The sequence below is a fragment of the Peromyscus maniculatus genome, chromosome 14, assembly GCF_049852395.1.
Source record: "Peromyscus maniculatus bairdii isolate BWxNUB_F1_BW_parent chromosome 14, HU_Pman_BW_mat_3.1, whole genome shotgun sequence".
NCBI lineage: Eukaryota > Metazoa > Chordata > Mammalia > Rodentia > Cricetidae > Peromyscus > Peromyscus maniculatus.
Genome location: NC_134865.1, coordinates 75,453,994 through 75,471,503, shown reverse-complemented (window position 1 = coordinate 75,471,503; position 17,510 = coordinate 75,453,994). Strand labels below are relative to the sequence as shown.

The window sequence follows — 17,510 nt, the reverse complement described above, 5'->3', positions numbered from 1 at the left end:
GGTAAGGAAGAGAAAAATCTGGGGATGGGCTCAAGCCTTTTGTAATCTGAATGTCTCCTCTCCTCTTCTGGATTGGCATAAGGACTCATTAGAAAGCAAGGGATCTCCTCCTTTGCACTTGTGTCCTCTACCCTGTCACCAGCCTCTATTCTGGACTCGGAAGGATCCTTAGACTAGTCGTGTAGCACAGGGCCCACCGCAACCTGCAGCAGACACGACCAAGAAATCTCACAGCTCTGGGCTGAACCTAGCACGCATTTCTGGGAGTGTGAAGGGTTAATTGAGGGCAGCTCTGGAGATGACTGGTGCAGCTCAAAGCCTTGGTGAGAACAGGTATTAGGAGGACCAGTAGGGTAGCTGCTCTCAGCCCTGCCAGGATAGCACATGGAGGTTTGTATCTCAGCTTGGAAGGCCTCCTGATGGGAAGGAACTTGAGTGGTGTTCCAGTCGTGGATGCCTGGACCAGATTTCATTTTGACTGTTACAATGTCTGTGTGGGGCAAAGAAATGGGTAGAACTGTCTGGGCAGCTGTTGAGTGACCAAGGTTACACTCTTAGTAAAAGTGTATGGCTTATTATGGGCATTGTGGGTATTTGTAGGCAATGTCCAGCGGGCCATCTCCTCCATACATCCCTGGACTGGGAGCATCATAAAAACTACAGTTGAAGGTTTGTGATCATGGTAAACACTGCCACCCACCTTAGCCTCTGTCCACACTGTAGAAGAGTTCAGAGGAGAACATAGATGCTAGAGGAACAGGAAGGTGAGGGGGAAGAACAGAGGAGAGAGGACCAGGTGGGAAAAGAAGCTGGAGTGAGAAAATGGAGGAAGAGTGCCACACCAACTCCAGTGTTGTCCGTGTGACATGAACAATTATGTCAATAATAGAGGACGGGAGATATGTGTCCCACGGGGCTAAGCTCCCTGGAGGTCCCTGGCAGAATGCCCGTGTTATGCCTCCTTCTCGAAGGAGACGTGCTTCACAGATCATGAGCTCTCTGGGCTATGGGTTCTGTACAACTGCTTTTCTGATAATGTTCTAATTAATCTATAAAACACAGCCAAAATTAATGAATGCTTGGGTTGTGAACTGTGGAGGAAAGGGGAAGCTGGACATGGACCTTATTTAGATATAGCAGAATGAACTATTCCTTAAAGACCTCAAGCCTCAAGCCGCTAGATAATAGAAAGTATAATAGTTCAGACACTTCTAGGGAATGAACACTCACCCACTAGGAATCCCAACTAAGGTGATTTATGGCAGAAAACATTATCTCATGTTGAGGAAGTTCAGCATGGAAAACTTAAGGACTACAACAGAAACCCTTCCCCTTACAGGTGTAAAAGTACAAGTGTCCATATTCCAGCAGGTAAAAAGGTTTTATATTAGAAGAGATATATGGTAAAGAACTGAAGAAAGACTTAGGGAGGATCTGCAGCATCCAAATTGGCTAAATGGGTCATGAGAACCAAAAAAGTAAAAATGAATAATAAACTAGCGAGTGGCTGAGATAAAGATGAAGGACACAGCTGCAAGAAGCCTACACAAGTCTAGGAACTGTACTAAGTTTAAAAAACACAGACTGCTCTTTGGGTCACAAAGTTCTTGTGAGTGAAAGGATATGTCTAGCGCCGATTAGTAACTGTGTGCTTGATGTTTTTTAAAGATGATGTAATTGAATTATTGCCAAGCTCTTGTTGTTCCTTGTATGACTTGATAGTTTTCTTTTCTGTATATAAACTACTGATTTGCAGAAGTAAAATTGCAGCAGATTCAAACCACTTTTGAGTGTGTTTGTTGTCTGTCTGTCAGTCGCCGAATCCTTGCCTTCCTGACTACCCAAGCCCTGATTCTCCTACGGTCGTGGTACTCCCGGTGGGCCAGTCCGTGGCAGAAGAGGAGGAAGGAGGTCAGGAGGAGGGAGGGGGATCAGATGAGGAGTCAAGGAGAAGATGGGGGTGAGGGAAGACCAGGAGAGTGTAGGAGGAGAATGGAGGGAGCAGGGGAGGCAGGTGTTGGAGCCGTGCCACATGTCCCCAGGCCTGCAGAGCTCCACGGATTTCAGCTGCCTTTGCCTTCTCTTTACTGTCAGACTAATGCATTTATTTCTTTTTTATTTATTTTTTGTTTAAAATTAATTAATTAATTTATTTTTCTATTATCATCTTGATAAAGTATGTATTCTATCTTAATAGTGAGATGTTTCATTGAGGCTTGCTCAGTAATTGAGTAAAACCGAAATTTATTATAAGCCACAGTCATCCTAGGGACCTCCATATATTTATAGCCTCCATGGTTCTATGAGTTGTGGTCTGATTGTTCTTTATTTTATATCTAGATTCCACTTATGAGTGAGTACATACCATGACTGTCTTTCTGAGTTTGGGTTACCTCACTCAGGATGATTTTTTCTAGTTCCATCCATTTGCCTGCAAATTTCATGCTTTCATTGTTTTTCTCTGCTGAGTAGTCCTCCCTTGTGTATGTACCACATTTTTTTCATCCATTCTTCCGTTGACGGGCATCTAGGTTGTTTCCAGGTTCTGGGTGTTGGGGTTAAAGGCGTCCCTGTTCCAAGCTCTTGATTAAGAACTTGTTTTCACTAGCTCTTCAGTGGGTAATAGCTCAGTTTGTAGTCCTGATTGCAACTGTGTTTCAGCCGCCACCTGCTGGGCCTACCTGCCTCCGCACTGGGCTTGTCTGCCTCTGCCGGGCCTGCCTGCTTCTGCCGGGTCTGCCTGCTTCTGCTGGGTCTGTCTGCCCCTGCCAGCCACCACCGCTGGCCTACCTGGCTCTGGTTGTCGCTGCTGCTGTTCCTGTCTACCTCTGCAGGTCCCCGCCGGGCCTGTATGTCTCTGCCAGCCACCACTGTGCCTGTCTACCTCTGTGGGCCGCCACCGGACCTGTATGCATCTATTTCTTTGGAAAGCATTCAACCATATATTATGTCAAAATTATTTCCACAGAAAACAGGCTAGTCTGTTTGTGGAGGAGACCAGACTCAATGGCTGAGCTGTAACCTTCTTTTCCTTATTAGGAGAGGGTGTGATCCCTCTTCTTAGCCATGTGATCTGTTGTGGAAGTGAGGTCCCTTACCCCAAGACATGTCTTCTCTCCTGTAAGCACTGCAGGGATGTCACCACCCCCAGAAGAATTCCGTAACTGTCCTCTCTCCCTCTGGTTCCTCCAGCTGCACCTGGGATAGTCAAGGTCTCAATACTTCCTCCCCGTGGAGGGTCAGAAGGAACAGGTTCCATGCCCTGTCCACGAGAATAGATCATGGCACCCACATCTTCATACACATGAAGACCCAGACTGGAGAGAAGATTCATATGCACCCCAGAAATGTTTGCTGATTCTAACCCAGTGCCCCAAGAACTACTCCTCACCCCTCCAAAACAAAACTTCAGGTCATTACCAGTAGCACATAGTCATGCAAAGGCACCTTTCCTGTCCCCAGAGAGAAAGAATCCTGGGCATTACCTGCAGAGCTGAAGCCCGCTGCCAGAGTCTGTAACAGCTGAGTTCTGATGTTCGGGTGGCTGCCTGCCTGGTGTGTTGTTCTCCCCAAGCACACTGATGCCTATTTATCCCATCAGGGACTCCTCCCTCTTCTTCGGAAATGCTGGCCCAGACAAGTTGTGCTCTGTGCTCAGTTTGGAAATGTACACACAGGATGATTTCTAGTAATGTGCATTAGAAGCTTCAGGAGGCAGAACCATATCCTGATGGGAAATCCCCTAACTTTGTTCATATATATATATGCTAACAATGTTATTTTATTCAATATTTAAAGTCAGTTGTTGAGACCCAATTGCTGGAAAAATATTCTTTTCAAAATATCACTGTGTAGCTGAAGTTTTTCAGTGTCCCAGCCTAACGGCTGTTGGGACAAACCTCTCCTACTTGTGTCCCCCAAGTAAACATACAGAGAATTACATTACTTATAAACTGTATGGCCATGGCAGGCTTCTTGCTAACTGTTCTTATATCTTAAATTAACCCATTTCTATTAATCTATAAGTTGCCACATGGCTCATAGCTTACCAGTATCTTAATATCTGCTTCTCATCATGGTGACTTTGTTCCTAACAACAGGCCCACTGGATTGCCATTGTGGCTTTCTGTTTCTCTAAATGTAAATGGTCAGTGTGAAATGGGGAGAAGTCAGAGTTAAAAACACTGGACATAAATCTTACTTGTCATCAGGTAGGGCTGCAGATAATAGTTTTCATAGACTATGTTACTTCAAAAAGAATACAACAACTTTATGGCCATGCTCCCCGATTTCTTTACGGAAACTCACACAGTAATAAACACACGCCTTGATGCTGACAGAACCCCACCTGCATCTATATAACCATCCTGTCGGGCAGCAATGGGCATGTTCTCAATAGAGACTCACTCTCCCCTCTTTGGCTTTCAGACTTCTGGAGGGAAGCTGCCTTGTCTGGCAGTGAAGGAAAACTCCTAAAGGAATCTGTGTCTGAAGAGCCTGGCTGATCTGAATTTCAGTACTGTAGAGAGATGGGAACACTGCAGGTCAGAGGCTAATGACCTTCTCATGGGCTAAGTGCTGCTCTCTGGAACAGCCATGTTTCCTCCCCATGTGTCAGAACTAAGCCTTGTGACAATAGAGTCTATTCACTTAGCAGACAACCAGCTTCAATCCAAAAGCTAAGAATGCCAGCAGATAACATCTTGAGCCTGTAGAGAAGCTTCTCTCCTGTCTTGAGGCTCCTGCCTAACTGAGCAGCCCTTTGAGTCGGCCCAGAGAGATTTTCCATTATAAGCCGTGAGAGGGCTGGGGTTAGCTCAGTTGTCAGGGGTTTGCCCAGAAAACACAATACCCTGGTTCAGTTTACAGCACCAGAGGAAAAAGAAAGTAATGAGAGCAAACTTGGACATGGAACCTCCAGCATGTGTCAAGTCTTCAGTCAACTGAATGACTCAAGAGAGACCCTGGGGAAGAACCACCCAGCCTGGCTCCTCATGGGTGCCTGACACTGTGAGATATTCCATGTTTATTCTTTCAAGCTGTACATTTATTTGGGGGCAATTTATTCTGCATCAGCAGATGTGTGACAAGAGCAGTCTCCCTCTTAGTCCTTAGGACCAAGGGTGAGAGTGTGGACAGACAAGTCAGAAGACAACTGCAGGCTCTCACTGAAATGACCAAGGTAAGTCTTTCATGCTCTGACTCCATCTTGTGTGTCCTCACAGACTTCTCAGCTCTCTCTTTTCCCCCACCACAGTCATGTCTGCCTTCACATGTATTTGAGAGTTCCAGGGACATGTCCATGGTGCACAGAATAGACCAGAATAACTAAAGGAAATCGCAATAAATAAAGAAGCTATAACTCAAAATTATTATTCATGCTATGATTTAAATAGTAACTCTGTTCTGCCAGGAAAGAAAATTTTGAATTAATCTGACCTTCATCTAACTCATATGTAAATTATGGTCTTTGTGGGTTTTGCCTTTAAACATGCTATATCCCTGAACTTGGGCACCTACAGACTTTTGGAGTCATCAGATCACCATTAGTATGATCATTAATAAAAGTACTTAAACCATTAACTGGCTTAATACTAGTGTTGTTAATAACTATGTCATATGGATCATTTCAACACCACAGCAGTGTCTCACTGTGGATTCTTCCCTAGGCAGAAGCCCCTCTTCTTTTCCTTCTTTCTCTTTCCCCACAGAGACCACAAAGGTCACAACTGCTGCTCTGTCCTTCATACCTAAGACCTTGTTGCATCCTCATCAGTTCTTGCTGAGTTGGGCCCCGGTTTTGACTGCCTACTATATAGAATTCCAGGGACAGACACTAGTCTCCCTTGGGATGCTGACATCTGGTGGGGTTACCTTAGATAACTCTTTCCTGGCCTTAGTTTTGAGGACAGGTCTCTAAACTCACTGCTGTATGCATGCTGCAGATTTTGTACATGTTGTAAGGCACAGGCTGGGAATGAATGCTCTGTAGTGCACATTTATTGCAGTTGGCTTGGCAATTTACTATAGCAAACCTTCCTGTGGTTGAGGATTATTCTCTGAGAGAGGATGTTGTTGCCATTCTGGGAGAGCATGGAACCATGGGGACAGAGTGACTAGCATTGTCTTCTGCAGGGAGGTCATCTTGATTCCTAGTGTCAGCTGCTTCAGTGCCCTCCTGCGCTGTGCCAACCACACAACACCTGGAGGGACAAGTGCTCTTCCCATGCTTGAATATTGGAGTGGGTTTCTGATGTGGCTGAAGGGGTGGGAGGAAGAGGCAGCCTGGCCTTTAGCAGTCATTATAACCATTGTCATTGCTATTTGTCTCTCACATAGAACTATATGATAGTTTTTTCTGATCATTGATGTGTAGACATGAGACCTTGGCAATCACTTTTGACAGGTAATTTAACCATATGCTCAAGATGAATATGTCAGACTATGATTAGACCTGGTAGTCCATGTGGCAGAGGCAAGAAGGAAGGACAATATCCACAGTAATTTTGAGACCCTTAACCAACTGCACCCCATAGCCACTTTCAAATGTTAAATTTGTATAAAATGGATTCTAGGTGTGTAGAAATCACTGTGCCATTCAGAAAGTTCCCAGACATTCAACCTTGGGGAACTGCACTGTTTCCAGGCCCATCTTTCCTGCTTCACAGTCTGCTACCTCTCTTGCATACCAAGGTGGTCCCTGTAGGAGGTTCATCACCAGGGCAACATTTGGTGGTCAGGTCCTGGGGGAAGCCTCGTAGAATGGGGAAAAGTGAAACCCTAACATCTGTGTCATAGACTCCATTAAGAGGTAAACTCAGACTTTGCCAACAACTTCTGGACCCAACTCCTGTGGCAGCATGAGATGTACTCAACACCAGGCTCCTTAGATACCTGGTTTGAAGCCAGAAAGGATGCAGAGATACAGCTGAGGCCTGTCAGTGATCGTGGAGTGCATGACATGGCATCTCAGGGCCTTGAATGACTGTTATACACATTATATTTGTTCGGACATGGCTGTTTTCAATACCTGGATCCTGTTCTTATCGCTCCATGGTCCTCATGGAGTGGTACCTTAGTGTGCACTGGGAAAGAAAATCCTAAGTGTGAGCCTCGAGGCAATAATTCTCTTGTAACAACATGTCCACCTGTTCATTGTCTGTTCTTAGGAACCTTGAGACTCAAGTATGTCTCAAACTGAAACAACCTTCTGTTCTGTGCAGGCTTCTACAGTGTTTCCAGGCTCACAAATTCTCCATGACAACCAAAACCCCAAATCAAATCCACCATGGCCTTTTCTTGTCCTCCATCTGAGCACTAAACCAGCTAATCCTTGAGGTGAATCATTTACTCTTCTCTCCAAGTATGGCCTGATGTTCCCTGAAACAGCCCTTAGTGACAATCCCCACATTTGTCTAGAGCAGTTCTCTGCTTTACAGCCACACAAAATCATGAGGTTTCCAAAACAGGAACAGTGATTCTTCCCTCCCAAGCACACTGTAGTTCTGAGTCATTTGAGAATCCTCACAGGGCCAAGCTCTCTGACATCTGGTGACTGTTTCTTTCTTTTCCTAAATATCCATGATTCTTAGAAATGCCTCCATTGTTCTTTGCTCTGCCCAAAGCATTCTTTCTGGTCATCTAACCACCTTCTCATCCTCCTCTGATTTTAGCACAGAGGTTACATGATCCATAGACTATTTTGGCAGTTCTCTGTGAAGCACCCAGAGCCTTGTTTTATGATCCACCTGCACACCACCATGGTGATGCCTGTGCACAGAACCCCTGCTTGGTGAAAACTGTCTCTCTCGCATCAGGACACTTGAAGAACATCCTGCCAGTCATAATGTCTAGCTGTGATGTCATGGGAAATGACTAAGCTTCTCTGTGCCTCAATTTCTTCATCCATAAAAAGGGCTGATAATAATAACATGTAGGTCAGAGATCCATCACAGGAATCAGAGTGTGAGTGACAATCTCTACTACCCTGTGGTCACTAGAGGCCACACCCCTGCCAACAGGAGCTGAGTGAACACGGCCTGGACACTTTCTGTGCAGTTATGTGTTTATTGATCCTTTGCTCGAAGTACTGCATTTTGGGTAAGGAAGGTGGACGTGTCCATCTGTTGTGTGAGGTTGGTCAGTGGGGCACCTAGAAAAAGACTCCACTGCCCTAGGTTTGTGTCCTAGGGGGAAAGAAGCTGGTCTGACCAACTGACTCCATGAGCTGCAGCAATGAGAGATCCAACACTGTGCCAGATGTGGGCAGGGTCAGGAGTCCCTGCAAGGGACAGTGGGTGGCAGAGCCTGTAAGAGGGAAAGTGTGAGGCAAGAACTGGGCACTCAGTGGTCCCAGATGCTGAAAATAGACTCAGGGTAGCAGATTCCCTTCTCAGTGCTGGGATTGAGGTCCACATGACTGACCTATAAGTTTGCATAATTCAATCAAGCCTGCTGATGCTGAAGGCAGACATAACCAGAGCCTAGATAGGGACTGAGACTACCTGACAGGGCCCAGGCTTTTGAGTAGAGGCAGATATAGTAGAGGCAGCAGGGAGGAACACAAAGACAGAGTTCAGGCTCAGGAATATGAACTAGTGCTGCCAGGAGGACTGGGAGTCAAGCCTGACACTGACTGTTCAAGTGTCCTGTGCATGTTTGAGTCATACAGCTCATCACAGTCACTGTCCAATCCAGGCATGGCACAGCTATTTAGAGCATTGAGGCCAAAATGCACATAGAGATCCACATTAGGCTTAATCCCTGCCCCTCAGGATGAAGCTTCACCATTTGGAAAGTTCTAGTTTTCCTTGGGATTTGTGACTTTGGCCATAAAGATGAGATTATTTGTGTCAGAGACAATCACCAGGAATGGCCTGTTGAAATTGACAGTCATTGGGTACAATTTTCCAGAGTCAGGGATAACTTTGACTCCTGTGGCGGCAGCTGCTTCTGTGCCTGTCTCAGCCACATCCAGCACAGCCTTGTGGACCACCTGTAGGAGAAAGACATCACTCACTGGAGACCAGGGAGGGCAGCAGAGGAGATTCCCTGGAGCAAGCATCCACTGCTGGCCTCGGCTGCTGGTGAAGTGGTTTGTTCCTACAGTGAGCTCTACCCCTGGTGTTTCCAAGTCTCTGCTCAGGGTGTGAGATGAGGCATGGCCTGGGTCTGCTCAGTCTCTGGGAATCTGTGTTGCCCTCAAACCCATCCTCAAACTGGAGGTTGGGTGTAGGCAATGCCAGTCCTTACTCCACAGGCAGCTTCTCAGAAGACCTACAGGGATAAAGCCAGGGTGCTGGCAGCCAGTGTGGGCTACAGCATCTCTCCTGCTCTAACCTCCTTGGGACATACAACCTCAATGCACAGGGCATAGCTTCTCAATACCAGATTGCCTTGCTCTGCTGGTACAGATCTGAGCCCAAGTCTTTGAGTGGGCAGTGGACAGAATGCTAGACATTGCCAGGCTGTGCATCTGGGAATGTAATGTGGGGTCCTAAGGCTTTTTCTCCCATATTCTTAAGCTTTTCATCCCAACTGCCATTCACCCCTTGTTATTTCCTTTACTTCTTCTGTTCTGTGTGCCAGTGAAGAATTAGTGGACCAGCTCTGCAGTGAATAAGCTGAGGTTGGAAATGATTTGCCCTGCAGTAGATTGTGGGTAGCATCCGTAATACAGCACAGGTCAGTGCCGATGGTGGTCTAGGACCAAGCACAGGCTCTTGCCCACCATGGACTCCTAGGTGAAGTTATGTTCATGGGGTACAGGAGGGATTGGCTGCATGGTATCCAGCAGGAGTATCTAGGCTGTAATCCAGTTTTTCCAGAATGAGCGAATCTCATAAATGCAGGCTTTCTCATACATTTACCATTTTCCACACACCACTTGGCCTTCACCATCCACATTCAGGCACCAAGGTGAACAACCGAGTGTAACTTGGCTTACCTGAGAGACTCTCAGGTCCTTGGCCCCTGTGATCCTAGACAGGTCAGCCTCTTTGGAGAAGACTTCCCTGATGCCCAGCTGTGGAAGAATTTTCTCCAGGCTGTAGTCAGTGGAGATGGAGAACTTGGGCATGTAGAGATCATCAATCATCCTGAGAATAACAAAGGCATATAAGATCACTGGCCTCCATTCCCCATCAATCCACCTTGTTTCTCTCACTGGAGAGCAGCCCTCTTTCCATCCATGCCTAGACCATGTGATTTGTTCTTCCTTTTGCAGTAATTATTATATTGTTGCAGTAATTTTTATTGTAGTAATTATTTATCAGTGCCTGAGAGTGAACAGGGCCCAGACAGAGGCTTGGTACCAGCTGTTCCTCTGCCAAGAATGCTTTTCTCCCAGATACATAAAATGCAGTTCTTCCCTGTCATGTGGGCCCTCAGACTTCATCTAATGATCATTCTAGTTAAATCTGCACATTCCATCTGATTCCAGCTTTCTGTGTCGCAGAACCTTCCCTTCCTTTACCTCAACTCCTCTCTCCTTCCTTCCTTCCTTCCTTCCTTCCTTCCTTCCTTCCTTCCTTCCTTCCTTCCTTCCTTCCTTCTTTCTTTTCTAGTTTCTTTTATTTGTTTTTTCTGCTTTTCTTCAAGACAAGGATTCTTTATGTAACTCTGGCTGTCCTGGAGCAAGCTCTGTAAACCTGGCTGGCCTCAAACTCAGATATATGTCCCCTGCATGCTGGGATTAAAGGCATGCACCACCACTACCGGGCATCCACCCCATTTTTAATTAATCATATAGTACTCCATTGTATTTTCATGCTCTTACTCTCTCTTCCATTGTTATATTATGATCGCCCAATGATAAGAAATAATATGCTTGAGTCTTGGATAGCCCCTCTGGGTCTAAATCACAGCTTGGCACATAGTAAGTATTCAAGGCATCAATTGCACTAATAGTGAATGAATGAGTGATGAGGGCATGAGATGGCTACACAGGGCAGAGCTGATTCTCAGAGCTGATCTCATCTCAACCTCACTCCCCTCTGCATTCCAAAACCCATTCAAGATTCCCTGTAATTACAGCCTGTTAGACACAGAGGAATCCTCAGCCTCTGTTCTAGCTGATCTCATCTTGTGAACAACAAAATGACAGTAAAATCTGTCTAAAAACTGCCGAGTCAGCAGAGGGAAAGTCACCTCCACTTCACTTGTCCCTGGTGACTCATCAACGGTTACTAGTATACTGTGGAGCCTCTGAGGGACAGGGACACAGGGCCTCAGGCCAACAGCAGGATGGGGAGCCAGACCAGCTCTGGTTCCTGTGGACACGCACCTGGGCCTCAGAGAGTCCTCCCACTTCCTCAGGGTCTCTGGTTGCAAACTGGCTTCCACCTGTTGCATTTTGCCCTCATCAGGGAGGATGAACAGGGCACTGGCATTGCCTGTATACTTCAGCTCCACCACAGAGCACAACAGATCCTCATCCCGGAAGTAGGGTGTGGTCAGATCCTCAATGTGCATCATGGGCACCTTCACAGACCTCCTCTTGCCCAAGTGGAACTCAGACTCAAAAGTGTCTTCAGGGTCAAAGGACGTCTTCCATTTTCCTAAAGATGAACAGGTCATGAGTTTGTAAGTAACATCACTTGAGGGACCCCACCTCTGTCCCATTTCTGTCCAGCCCCTGTGATGTGACAGCAATCAATCCAACTTCAACAAGACACAGCTGGAAAAATGCTGGATTGGGGGGAAAAAACTTGTAGGTAAACAGGCTCCCAGAGATGAAAAGAGACTCCAAGCTTGGTTTGGAAAGGAGAAACTCAAAACAAAGCCTGGATACTCAATCTACCTGAGAAACAATCTGGCATCTTAGGGTGGGGTGTATTAGAGAGAATTGAGAGTGAAAGTGGGGAGATGGGAGCCTGGGGAGAGTTAAGGATCCCTTCTTCCTCAGGAGGAGCCATGTCTAGAAAATGATGTGTTGTGGAGCAGGTTTTAGGGGAAACAAGACAAGAGAGACTAAATTCTCTCATACTGTGAGCAGTCCATGGTCCCATAGATTGTGGACTAAAATGTGAGTAACAAGTCATCAGCTCTCACATGGGCTATGGCCACCTCCACAAATCATAGATATCCCATTCAGACTTATCCCAGATCTCTAAAGAACTTGGTACTGAAACAATTTCTTGGGCTTGGAATCTAGCGGCCTAAACATGCATCCCCACCTCACAGGGAAGCAGTATTGGAGCTTCTGTCCTGAGGCTAGAGAGCCATGCCCAGCCATCCTTCAGGCCATCATCTGCTTCTGCCATTCCCAGCCCACAGCAGCTCTGCAGCCATCCTGTCCTCCTGTCCTCTGTCCTCTTAGACTGTTTTTCTGTCCATGGCCACCTTGAGTTTTTGTTCATTGTCTCAGAGCCTGCCCTCCCTCTGCCCTGCACTATCCTTAATTCAACCCAGATCTGATTACATCATGACTTTTCTCAGATACCAAGTTCTGGGCTGTCTCCTAACTCCCTGGTCTCTGTCAGGCAGGGTGTTGTGGGTGTGGGCTCTGGAAGTCCCCTACTACCTTTACCGATTGCATTTCCAACTGAGTCTCCCAACTCTCTTGTACCCAACTTTCATTAGACTCGATGGCCCTGGAGCGTGTCTTGGGCATTCTAACCTTCAGGATGTTTGTGCAAGCAATTTTACAAAAGCAAAATTCCATGAGGCAGCCATACCCTAAACACAGAACTCTGCCTGGCTGACACCTCCCTCTCATTAGTGTCTGCTCCTGCATCCCTGCTTTTCCATGTCCAGGTCCAGCTCATTACCAAAATGGCACAAGGGAGAGTCCTGAACAGGAATTGCCCACGGGGCTCTTCAGTAGGTATGGGACATGCTACTTTCACCATAAGATGGGTAATCAGGCTCCTTAGGTCAAGAAGTCCCCAGCCCACGTGAAGTCTCCTAGAGGCAGAGGTTCTCCAGCAGGGATGGACACCTTCTACAGGAGCAGATTAGTAATTCTGGATAAGGCAGACTATGGGACCTCGTCTCTGCAGGGAGCAGCCCTGGCTTTTCCCAACTCAGGTAGGACTGGACATGCAACCTATGCATTCTGCTAGTTTATAAGTTTAAGTCACAGCCAAAAGGAGCCCTCTTAGACTGAGAGCTCAGGAGTCCTGTGCAGTATGTGCCAGGAACCACAACTATATCCAAAAAAATCCTAGGGGAGAAGTAGGGCCTGTGCGTAGAAAGAAAGGAGGCACCCAAGTCTCCAGGCTTGTGAGCACCACCTTTCCAGTGGTCAGCATAAGAATACAAGGTTCCCAGTCACCATTCTTTCTCTCTACTCCCCAAACAGTGAACAGTCTCACCTTTAAAGTAGATGTAATTCACCAGCACCATTACTGTCCTCACATCCAGGTCTGAGATCAGTTCCTTGATCTTCCCCTGGGTCTGTTTCCTCACATAGTCATTGATGTTCTTTATGGCCTCATGAGGCTGCTGGAAGTCAGCTGTGGAGGCCTCAGCCTGGTACAGCGCCCTTGCCTTCTCCTTGAACTCTGCCAGGATCTGTAGGCGCTTTTCAACAAACATCATGCTGCCTATGCTGATATTCACCTGGTCCCCTGGCTGGGTGAGCATGTGGAGGAGGTGCCCAAAGCCCCTGTGGATGTCTGCCTCAGGGGTCTCTGTGAGACTGAACTTGAGACCTCCTAGAATCTCTTCCAGGGTTTTGCTCCTTGCTCCCAGGGACAAGATGGCCAAGGCAGCTGAGACGCTGAGTGGGGAGAAGACAACATTTTTATTTGGATTCTTCAAAGCCAACTCTTTGTAGAGACTGAAGGCGAAGTCAGTGTTGATGGAGGCCAGTGTCAGACTGTCCATTTGTGTCCCATTGTTTAGGTCTTCATGGACTTCAGTGTCCCTTCTCAATGTGCCATCTGATTGACAGAGGACAACAGGGCAGATCCCTGCTATCAAGAGTCCCAGAGCTACACAGAGGGCCATCTTCTCTGCTCTCCAGGCTGAAAAGTAAAGATCCTTTGAGTCTGGGAGGGCCAGGTGGTGTCCTGACCACCTCCTTGTCCTCCCACAGGGCTGCACTGTGTCCCCGCTCTGCTGCCCCTTGCTGCCTCTGGGACCTTGCATGGGAGGTGCTCTGACCACTCAGATGGCAGTCCCACAGTATGTGCTCCTGTTATCAGCACTGGAGGAAGCATTGTCGTAGCCCAGTCTCCTCACAGAGAACCAAGAACCAGAGAGGGGAATGGACACGTGAGGTCCACAGAGAAGCCAGAAGATGAGTGGAGGGATGGGACCAGCCCTGTCTGATCAGATTGTCTCCTCTTATTCTTTCCTGCAGAAGGATTCATTAGAAGGCTGGAGACCCTCTTCCTTTGCACTCACCCCCCTACCACCCTGTAGGCAGAACTTAGGGTCCTTGGAGTAGTTGCTAGCACAGGCCCTAAATTTGCCTCTTGATGACAAGTCTGGGAAATCTCAAGGCCCTTGACAGAATCTGATGCATGAAGCTGGACCTGGGGAGGAATAATTGAGAGGCAGCAACAGAGACATCTGGTGTCATGCCAGAGCCTTGGCACCCCCAGGACAGGTCATGGCAGGACAAACAGAGCAAGGTTCTTTCTGTCCTGCCAGGGAACCACATGATGGTTTGCAACTCAGGCTTGGGAGGCCTCCTGGTGGGAAGAAAGGTGAGTGATGTCAGTCTCTGACCCCTGGACCAGATTTTGTGTTGGCTCTTGGGATGGCTGTGTGGTAGCAGGGAAATGGGTGGACCTCTCTGGAAAGCCTGGTGAGTGACCCAGGTTACATTATTGGTGTCTAGCTTATTATGGATCAATGGGGTTAGTTGTAGGGAATGTCTACAGGGCTATCTCTTCCTTCCATCCCTGGAGTGGGGGCCACAAGCATCCTAAAGGACTACAGTTGAGAGGTTGTGATCATGGTAAACACAGACACCCACAACTAGCTTTGAACATTTGTTCAGGTGTCCAAAGGTGAAAGTGGATAGTAAATGAGTGGGAGAGAGAGGAGGAAGGGGACAGCAGGGGCTTGGAGGGGTCAAGAAGGAGCTAGAAAGTGGAAGTGGAGAGGCAGGGAGATGGGAAGAGGGAGAGCTAGAGAAAGGAGGAGGAGCCAAGGGGGAGGCAGAGGGGAGAGAAGACCAGAAGAGTATAGGAGGAGACTGGAGGGAGCAGGGGAGGGAGGTGCTGGAGCTGAGCCACATGTCCCCAGGGATGTGACATGCCTGCAGAGGAGCCAGGGACCTCAGAAAGCTGGCTGCTGTATTTACTTTCAGACTGATGCAAGCATTTCTTTGGCAAAGCACTGAGCAATGTTTTGTGCCAGGTTAGTTTCCAGTGGAAAGGGGCTGTAAGGTGTGCACAGCAGGAGACCTGGCTCAGGGGCTGAGCTTTTGCCTTCTTTGCTTCCCTAGTTGAGAGTGAGGCAGATCTGCTCAGCCATGGATCTATGAGGGAAGTGGGGTCCCTGACCCCCAGACAACTCCTGCCAGCTGTAAGCATGGCAGGGCTGCCACCTCCTCCAGACGGACTCTGCAGCCCTCCTGTCTCTCCCCAGCTATGATAGCAGCACCCAGGCTAGACCAGGTCTCATTACTTCCTCCCTGTGGAGGGTCAGAAGGACCAGGCTCCATTAACTCTCCAGGAGCATAGCCCATGGCACCCACATCTTCATACACATGAAGACCCAGATTGGAAAGGAGATTCATACACACCCCAGAAATATCCCCTGATTCCAACCCAGTGCCCCAGGAATAATTCATAATACCTCCTTCAAACCAACACTTTAGGTCACTGCCAGTACCTCACAGTCCTAGGAAGGTTCTAACTCTGTCCCCAGAAGGTAGGAATCCTGGGTATTACCTGCAGAGCTGATGCCTGCTGCCATCGTCTATGACAGCTCAGTTCCGATGTTCGGGTGGCTGCCTGCCTGGTGTGTTGTTCTCCCTAGCACACTAATGCTTATTTATCCCCACTGGGAACTCCTCCCTCTTCTTAGGAAATGCTAGCACAGACAAGCTGTTCTCTGTGCTCAGTCTGGAAATGGACAGACAGAACGATTTCTGGTAATGTTGCATTTAGAGGCTTCTGGTAGAAGCATTCAGATCCTTCTGACGAGAAATTGCCCAAAGTATTCTAAAAAGACTACCCGATATTCTGGGCATGTCAGAAGCAAACAGAGTGTGCACAATCCCTGTCCCACTTGTCACCAGATAGGGCTGCAACTAACATTTATCCTGTACTTTCTAATCACTTCCAAAAGAACACAACAATTTTATGCTCATGATTTCTGGTTTCTTTAGGGAAATTCACACAGTAATAAACACACGCCTTGATGCTGACAGAACCCTGTCTTCATCAGTGTACCATCCTGTCGGGCAGCAATGGGCATATTCTAAGTAGAGACTCACTCTCCCCTCTTTGGCTTTCAGACTTCTGGAGAGAAGCTGCCTTGTCTGGCAGTGAAGGAAAACTCCTAAAGGAATCTGTGTCTGCAGAGCCTGGCTGGCTGATCTGAATTTCAGTACTGTAGAGAGATGGGAACACTGCAGGGTCAGAGGCTAATGACCTTCTCATGGGCTAAGTGCTGCTCTCTGGAACAGCCATGATTTCCTCCTTCTGTGTCAAAACTAACCCTTGTGACAACAGAGTCTATTAACTTAGCAGACAACCAGCTTCAATCCAAAAGTTAAGAATGCCAACAGATAACATCTTGAGCCTGTGGAAAGCTCCTCCATATTGATGCACCTGACTCTCTGAGGTTCCCACCCCTGCATTTTAAACTTGCCTTGATTTGGGACTTTGCTTAAACTATGAAGTTTTTGGGTAATTGTTTCCATATTGGAACATGATATTTGGGTAACTTAAATCTGTGTTCTTAGCTCATTGTTCTTAAATCTGTGTTCTTAGCTCAAGATGTCTCTTATAAAGTGTCTGTTATTCCCCATAGGATGAGAGCTGTGGTGTTTGTGTCAACAGTGTGGTTAGAGACTCAACAGGGAGGTATTAGGTCCAAAGCCACTGTTCCCAAAATAGAGGTGCTGGTCCAAACAAGAAGGATTTTGGTTGAGCAAACAGAAGCCCAAAGGCAGGTCTCTGTGTACCAGAGAAGCAGATCACCCATGGTTCATTCCTCTTTACCAGGAGCCACCCAAATCATACCACAAATGTCAGCTATATCAGGCAAGGGCCCCCAGCTCCCCTTCAATTCAGACAGGCTGAATTCATTCAAAGATCTCTAACCTGCTGTCATATAAAATCTGTTTGCTTTTCTGTCATTTTGTCCCTTCGTGGGCTCCATAGTCTTCAAACTTCCTTTTGAGACATCACATGTACATCCTCTGCACAGCTCTCAGCATTCTTGTCTCCCAAGCTCCCACAGAACATCCCACTCAGCTCCCAACACTTGATGGCTTTTCTGTCCCAAAGTTCCAAAGTCCTTCTACAATCCTTCCCCAAATATAGTAGATCTGTCACAGCAATACCCCGCTACACTGGGACCATCTTGTCTTATTTAAGGTT

The 17,510-nt window shown here is 47.3% G+C and overlaps 1 protein-coding gene across 1 annotated transcript; it reads right to left on the bottom strand.

The window, feature by feature from the left end:
- Positions 1–8,047: 8,047 nt before the first annotated feature.
- Positions 8,048–16,008, bottom strand: LOC102915097 (serine protease inhibitor A3N-like). The gene is made up of 5 exons (XM_016009139.3): positions 15,852–16,008; positions 13,317–13,970; positions 11,285–11,558; positions 9,947–10,097; positions 8,048–8,995 (listed from the first exon to the last, which is right to left on the bottom strand). Exons 1-5 carry the CDS (start codon positions 15,874–15,876, stop codon positions 8,801–8,803), a joined length of 1,299 nt encoding a protein of 432 aa, XP_015864625.3. The 5' UTR covers positions 15,877–16,008; the 3' UTR covers positions 8,048–8,800.
- Between the last annotated feature and the right edge of the window lie 1,502 nt (positions 16,009–17,510).